General features: G+C 51.7%; 1 protein-coding gene across 6 annotated transcripts in view; it reads right to left on the bottom strand.

Annotated features, from left to right (window-relative positions):
* Positions 1–668: 668 nt before the first annotated feature.
* Positions 669–8,082, bottom strand: part of anks1b (ankyrin repeat and sterile alpha motif domain containing 1B) — a 131,232-nt gene continuing 123,818 nt past the window's right edge. For 5 of the 6 annotated variants that reach the window (XM_049006100.1, XM_049006098.1, XM_049006101.1 and 2 more), the window contains 6 exons: positions 7,564–7,635; positions 6,236–6,322; positions 5,944–6,081; positions 5,657–5,824; positions 3,177–3,268; positions 669–2,738 (listed from right to left, as the gene is read on the bottom strand). In XM_049006100.1, the coding sequence (XP_048862057.1) occupies positions 2,681–2,738; positions 3,177–3,268; positions 5,657–5,824; positions 5,944–6,081; positions 6,236–6,322; positions 7,564–7,635 (615 nt within the window). In that variant the 3' untranslated portion in view covers positions 669–2,680. The remainder of the gene's footprint in view (positions 2,739–3,176; positions 3,269–5,656; positions 5,825–5,943; positions 6,082–6,235; positions 6,323–7,563; positions 7,636–8,082) is intronic. The other variant, XM_049006099.1, reaches the window with a different exon arrangement.

Raw genomic sequence — 8,082 nt, 5'->3', positions numbered from 1 at the left:
CACCGTACGTTACTATGGAATCTGGGCACGAGCACTCTGGCTAATTAGCAATTCATTATTTATGAATATTTATCAAATGCAGTTCAATGTGGGATGGCTAAGAGTTTCAGGACACACAGGTCAAGGTTCTGCCGTTGCCATTGGCAACGCCCTGCGTCACATAGCAATTAGTGGCTTAGCTGGTGATACAAATGAGTCGGCAATAGCCTCTGTAGCTAATATCTCTTTTTTTCACTGTAAATAAAACCCCATAACACATAAACTTAATAATAATGTTACTGTCTGGCTGAAAGAAAAACTACATTCATAAAAACATAGCTGCATTTTATCTCATTTTTTCATCCCTGGACAGCTACCCATTGACATAAATGTAAATTGTAAGGATAACTATACACACACACACACACACACGCACACACACACACACACACTAACACACTGTGTGCGTGCAGCGTTAATAGTATCCTGTGCTAGAACACTGTGTGTAGTACAGTAGGAAATGTGCAGTGTGTGTGCCCTAAGGGCATTCAGTAAGTGAGCCAGTGCCCCGTTCATCATCAGTGGGAGTTTTCTTGGTTGGTCTACACACCAGAGAAGATGCTCATTCACCCTGTCACCAAAAGGGGGTGGTCTTTTGACACCGCGAAAGACAGACCACAGGAGGCTGCTGGGAGTTGATGACTGTACAAGTCATGTTTATTTCATGTGCTTTACAAGGATATAAATAATGAGTAAAATTACAAAATCTGTGTACTGGAAGCCCAAGCTTATATACAGGTGTTAGTCTGCAGCGAGGTTCCCATTCGCTGGCCCTCATAAATCTCTCCGCTCTTTATATCACCTCATGGTGTTTCTCTCAAAATTTGGTACCGTATTTCCAGTGCGATGTACTGCGAATCTTACTACATTACATGTATGAACAATGAATTGGCAAAATATCTATTTACATGAGGACTTTTCTTTTTTAAATTCTAGTACAGTAATACTGTGGTAAAATATTACATCTGACTGAAACCGAGTTTTAGCCCCACGATAAATGACACAATGTATTTTCAAACGGAGCCCATCCACACATTCCGGGCTGCAGTTTGTGTCTTTTAAATTTTTTTTTCGACGGCTTCTTTTTAAAGCCCAGCTTTAGTTCAGCATATCATATAAAAATAATGTAACATTAAGACAACATTAGACCATAATTGCACAATAAGAATAGTAATAATATTAATGGTAGTATCATAATAATCATCGTAATAATAGTCCTATATTAAGCATTTCAGATGTCTGGCAATGAGAACACTGATGCAGGCGGCAGGGCCCCCGTCAGGACGCCGCCTCCCTGATGAGGCTGGCCCACACCAGCCCGTCATGCCAGTCCACTCACATTGTGCATATTAATACTGTGGTCTTGGCCACAAAGACGGAAACGAACAGCAAACAGGGGGAAAAAAGCAAAACAAGTAAAGGCAAACCACAAGTCCTTTATCCTGCGGCGATTTCGCTGTTTGTGTGTCCGCCCCCCACCCCTCCCAATCCAACCCTCTCCTCAACTGTTTTTGTAGGTGCTCAGGGGTGTGCCGTGCTTCCTGTCCTCCAGCCGTCCCCCCGTCCCCCTGACCCCCAGCCCTCCTCCCCAGCTTTTCCCAGCAAGGGTGAGAGGTCACGCCCCGTGAGGGAATCCTCCCCGCCTCCCCTCCCCACCACACCGGTGACAGTTGTTGCCATGGCAGCGATGACTTCTGCAAAAGTGTACGTTCTGTTATGACTGGTGCTCAGCAAGCTCTGCGGTCCGCCAGAACTGCGTGTGAGACAGGGTCCGTGATTGGCAGGGCTGGGGGGGGGTGCCTTTAACAGCGTGTCTCTGAGAAGGGGTCCGTGTTTAGCGGGGGCTGGCTACATTCTTTGCATTCCACAGTAAAAGACATGAGCGTCCGGCACTGCCCTGTAAAGGAGATCACATGACTTATCCAGAGGCTCCTCCCACAGCTCCGCCTCTCCTGCTGGCCACACCCCTCTTCACCAGGCCAACGTGGACATCATGCGCCCGATAAGTCACACGGCGCATCGCAACTTACACAGTTTGCGTGTTAATTTTTTTTTCAGTTTTTTTTTTTCTTTTTTTTTTTTAGAAAACAAAAACATTTCTTTCATTGTTTCATTGTAAAACACTTTCTCTCCGTATTAACTCTGATACAAAGTGCTCGTTCTGCTTGCAGTTACTGTCAACGCGGGACAGAATCGACAGGTCCCTCTCACATGTGCCACATGCCAGCCTTCTCTCTCCAATGGGAAAGATGCAGATTAATGGAGAATTCGCCTCTAGTACACAAGACAGTGGCTGCTGAAGAATGCCGCTCAAACCGCATGGAGGTGGGGAGTGACTTAAAACCCAATGGACAGAATAATGGGATGGATTTTGTTTTTTCTCGGACACAGGTTTAAGAAGATCTGCTACATCGTGCACAGACAAGACGCGTCACCTAGCAGTCCGTCCCTACAACGAGTGTCATGGCGGAACCCATCGGAACCACCCCCCCAGTCTCTCTCCTTTTTTCGCCCCCTACAGGTCAGCCCTCTCCACAAGACAAAGCGCAAAGCTTAATGACGGGGGTGGGGGGGTGGGGGGAGGATTTTCGGACAAAAAAAAAAAGGGCCGTAAGGTATCAGCTCATAGCAGCATTATGGTTTAATTCTCATTCAGGTGGTCGGGAAAGGCCAGGTGGACGTCCAGTAAGGAGCGAGGGCTGGTGGCGGGAGGAGGGGAAAAAAAGGAATATAGTTGCATCACTGTCAGGAAAATGAGAGCGGGGGGACCGACACGCAGGCCTGACTCTGGGCTGACCGCTGCCCCCTACAGGCTGAAACAGAGCGGCTCGCCCCTGGGGCAGCGTTCATGCGTCTGCAGCTGCGGCGACATCACCGCACCCGCGGGAGGAAGGCCGGGGCCGGGGGGGGGAAGGGGGTAGGGGGGACGGGGAAGGGGTGGTATGGGGGGGCGGAGGGAGAGAGAGAGAGACAGCGGCAGCGTCATCATGCAGCGGCCACAGTTAACGGCGGGCGGTGAGAAAGGTCACAGGTCACTCGGCCTGCGGCTCCGTGGGGGGCCTCTAGAGGGCGCTCTGAAAGGCACACACACACAGGAGTGGACAGTGGGTGCATATTAGAAAATAGTGGTCTCATACTTGGTGTTGACTCCTCTCTTGGCCTCCTGCCCCGGCTCCACTATCCACGGCACGTTGGCGTGGCCTTTCTGATCCATGGACGGCTGCTCCATCTAGGGGGGTGGGAGATGGGGGTGGGGGGGGGGAACGGGAGTGGGGGGTCAGCGAGGGAGGGGGGGAGATATCACACGGCTTCTACCTAGACAGGCACACACACACGCACACACGGATGGCAGCTCCGGCACCTGCGGCCACATGAGCTTTGCGCTGTGCTTGCTACGAAAACGAAGCAATGGAGACCGTGTATTTTTGCCAGCCGGTGCACCCCGTGGGACCCCCCCCCAGACACCCTGTCAGGCTAAATGTTAACAGTGAGTGTTTGTCCTTCAGGGGGCATTGGAGAGACACCTCTCTAAGCCCAGTATTGTTAAATGGCCTCACTCTGAAGGAAGGGTCAGGATGTCCGTGATCTGTATGTGGGGAACCCATCTGTAAAAGAGGGGGGGAGGCTGAACATCATTGTTTAGCAGCCACTTTAATCCAAAGCGACATATATTTTTTTCAAAAGCAGAGTCAGCCAGTCCCTGGAGCACCTGGGGGTTAATGGCCCCACTAAGGGACGCAACAGTGACATCACTCTGCCGACACTGGGATCTGAGCCAGCAACCATACGGTTACAGACACGGCACCCTAACCCACTGAGCCACACAGCGGCGAAGTCTAGCGCTACGTGAAGGCGTGTGATTTGCACTAATGTTTGCCTAAGGTTACTACCAGATGTGCATTTTTTTGCAGCCCATATGCAACTCTCCCTGCGCGAGCATGAATAACGGACTGAGGCATGAAGCTCACATGGTGCTGCGATGGGAAGCAGGGCGAAGATGGCAGTGGGGTGATTTAACAGCTGGGATGAGGGGATGAGCGAGTGAACCAGCGAACGAAAGCCAACAGACAGACGGACCAACGGAAAGGAAGGAGGAGGAGAAAAACGAGAATAAAAGGAAAATGCAAGAAGACCTGAAATTGAACTTTGTGAGGATGGAGGAGTCGGGAAGGAGGAAGAGGAAGGTGAGGAGGAGGCCGGTGGGGGGTGTGTATGTGCCCCAGGGACCAGCGGCTAGAGGGGGGCATGACCTACGGGCGGGAACACAAGGGCACAGGTCAAAGGGCCTGGTCGGCACAGGAAGAGCACAGCACAGGCACACACACACACACACACGGGCAGGCTCAGCAGAACGCAAGAGGGTCACAGAGATGGAGATGAAGTGGGAGAGAGAGACAGGGCAGACTGCAGGGAGATGGGACAGAGTTACGTGCTAATGCTAATGCTAGCTAATGGAATGACTGGTGGGGACAGATGTGGTCAAAGTGACCTGCTGGTGCTAAGGCTAACGCTAGCTAATGAAATGACTGGTGAGGATGGATGGGGTCAAAGCCCGTCTGCTGTATTTTTGTCACATGCAGGCTGCCCTGTCAGTCCCAGTGATCCTCCAGTCAGTCCAGTGATGGCTGCGGTCAGGCTGACAGACTCTGGGCCCATTAAGCCACTCACACAAATTAAATAGACAGCATAGTATCAGCTGTTATCTGACTGGCTGGCCACCCACCGCCACACACACACACACACACACACACACACACACACACACTCACACGCGCACACATGTAGGGTATACCTATCCTTATGGGGCCCACTCATTCAGTTCTATGGGAAAAATGCTTTTTAGTTTTTTCATAGCATAACATTGTGTCCCCATAAGGATAGGTATACCCGCTCACACACACACACAGACACACACAGACACATGCGTGAAATGCGGCCGTTTAGCCCCTCAGCAGGACCCATACATCACACGCTGTGTTATCTTTTTCACAGTGCACTCTGGGTAATCCCATCCAGCCCTGTCTGTGGGGCTGTAGAGGAATTAATCATAATGCTGCTTGACAGGTATGTTAGAAGTCACAATAATTCAGCCGAGTGCCGTGAAGTCCGGAGCAAAAAATCTGCCTGGCACTTTACATGCTGCAGTTCACCACCCTAGGCTCTAGGGGGCACTGTGCCTCAGAAGACACCTCAGAAGGCAGCTCAGATGTCAGCTCCATCTGTCCCTCTACAGATCACCTACCACTGAGCGCTAATACCCACTCAAACACACACACACACACACACACACACAGATAAAACCAAGCTCACGGACACACACCTACAGGCTCTGCATTCATGGTCACATGATCACGTCCACAGAAAAGGACGCTGGAAGTAGAAATGAGCAGAAAGAATGATGCTGAGAGGTAGACTGAGTGTGCAGAGGGTCCGGGTGCTACGGAGGGGGGGAGGGGGGGGGGACAAGCCGCCGCCACGTGAAACGGTGACGCGATGGGGGCTGAGCAGGAGCTCAGGTGAGGCCATTCCAGGTGATGCAGCAGTTGTGAAGGTAACAGAGCAGGGGAGGGGGTGAAATGCCAGGGGCGGGGGGCACACGGACTCGGCCGGTACTCACGGACTTGCGGATGTTCACGCGGGGTTTGGGGATGGGCTTTGCTGGCTTGCTGTCGAAGCTCTCGGGCAGCGTCGATGAGCCGTGCCCACTCTTCCGAGCCTGCAGAGCCAGCTGATATGCCACCTCGAACGCCTGTCCCAGCGTCAGGATGATCTCGTACGCGAGGTTCTGCAGACACACGTATGGGGGGGTTTCAGATAAAGATAAAGACACATTTATAGATGTGGCCACCTTGCTGTGTCTTGCGGCCTGTTTTCTGTCACCGGGGGGCGCTATGGAGTACTCACCACATCAAAGGCTGTAAACACATGGCAGTAGTGGTGGCTGGACTTGAGGTCTTTGGTGATGTAGGCGAACGTGGAGAGGTCCTCAGGGTCCTGGGCTGCGCAGGAGATGTTGCGGATCTCGTGCTCGGCGATGATGTTCTGAGTGCGGAGAATAAGCGTGAGAACTGACTGCGGCATGAGATTGTTTTCTGGATCCGAGGAACTCGGCAGAAGTCATTTTAAGGGAACGTGAAGCACTGAAAGTCACACATGGTCTGCGGTTGGAGCAGAACAAAAACCGCGACCCACCTACCTTGTTCGTGGCATCGATGAATTTCACCCCTTTGTATGAGACAGAGAGAACAATGGTGGGGATCTTCTTCATCTGCTCGGTGGACTTCTTCGAAAGACAAAATGGGAGGTTTTAGATCAGCACAGAGTGTGAGGATGCACGAGAAAAAGCACCACACACTTAAGTGAAAGGGAGGGGTTTATAGGGGATAACAGCCAATCAGACTCCATCCCGTCACCATGGCAAGTGGGACTCGTTTCTTTGTTTCCAGGTTTCCGCACCAGTGTTCCCTGAGGCACCGTTCAGTGTAAAGGGTTGCACTGTAAAATGCGATTTTGCCAGCAGCAATGCGACATTCCCGCAGTAATCCCACCCAGGCAGCTGGAGCTGACAGTCAGTCTGTGCTGTCAGGTTGCGGCAGCGTCGGCCGCCTCCCGTTGTGCTACCCTGACTACTGTCCGACTGTCTCAGCTGGGCTCTAAGGCTGCCACAAATCGGAAGGATTCAGCAGTTTTCTGATAACAGTGCAAGTCAGGCGGGTGGGGGGGGGGTTTCAAAATTGCATGTGAAAGTATTAGCAATTCATGCGATGTGCCGGGAATGATTCACGGTCATTCAGGGAGCCTTCTGGATGATCAGAGCTGGGGGTACAGTGGAAGGATGGAGAATTCAGACTCAGCAGATCTGGCATGGTTCATGAGCCGTGATTGGCTCCGCTAAAAGCTTTAAGGCCACTCCGCCCAGAAGACTGTAACTGCACCTAGGAAGTCAGTCAAGATGTTTTAGCTGATTGCTAAGTTAGCGACCCCTACAGGTCCGTCAGGTACCGATTAGCTGCAGCTGTTAAGACACCGTTCTCAGTGGCAACAACTGTACTATTCCAGTGTCGTGACATGAAGCAGTGCCCCAGTATAGCGCGAAGAAGCACATACAATCGAGCGAGAGCAAGGACACAGGGCTGGAAAGCTGGGTGTTACATATGTACATGCTCAGCTATCTGAAAACACGGGATACAAGCCGATATAAACGAATACAAGCAGCTGCTGGCACTGCAGGACGATGTAGGCGGAGGGTAAAAGGGGGATGGATCGTCCCGCTGACGCTGTGTCACCCTGCAAGGGTCACCAGGGCACCTGGGCTTCCTGCTGACGCCGTCCATCAAACCACGCCAGCATTACCTGCTGCGCCTCCCGCAGGGGAAGGAGTGGTAACAAGTACGATGGTAATGGGGGTCAGCGTCGGCGTGGAAACGGGGGGAGCCAGCAGGGTGTGTGTGTGTGTGTGCGTGTGTGTGCGTGTGTGTGTGTGCGTGTGGTGGACGACTCCGAACGATCAGGCTGGACAGTTACCCTCATTTTGGAGCAAACGTCCTGTGTAGACTCTGTTCCTCTCAATTCCTTTACCAGCATGGACCCCAGGTACTGAAAAAGAGAGTTTCACAATGTAACATGGCCTCCTCCTCCTCCATCTAGGGCGTCATGTCACCGCCCAGGTCCAAAGAGATGCACGGAACCCCTCATACTACATCGCCGCCTTCTGCCAACATGGCAATTAAGACCTCATCATCGGTGTTGCTGCGGACAACTGGTCGACTAATTAAAGATGGTGGCGTGCCAACACACAGCCTGTGGGCGGAGTCATGCATGGATAGGCTCGCTGATAGCCCCGCCCATTTCTCCTTCTTTGGCCCCAATCTGAAAGCAATCATAACTCACGCTGCCAGCCCCAGCTGTTTTCCCAAACAGTAAGTGATGCGAAACACTGAGAATTCTAATAAACAATAGAAAAAAAAACTAACTTCTATACGAAAAACCATTTTCATCTATGTGGCAACATCTGTCTCAGCACATGTAAGGTTCCCAGTCCTC

This window comes from Brienomyrus brachyistius, chromosome 1, assembly GCF_023856365.1.
Source record: "Brienomyrus brachyistius isolate T26 chromosome 1, BBRACH_0.4, whole genome shotgun sequence".
In the NCBI taxonomy this organism is placed as follows: Eukaryota; Metazoa; Chordata; class Actinopteri; order Osteoglossiformes; family Mormyridae; genus Brienomyrus; species Brienomyrus brachyistius.
The sequence above is the reverse complement of the archived record's forward strand: the minus strand, read 5'-3'. Positions and strand labels throughout refer to the sequence as shown.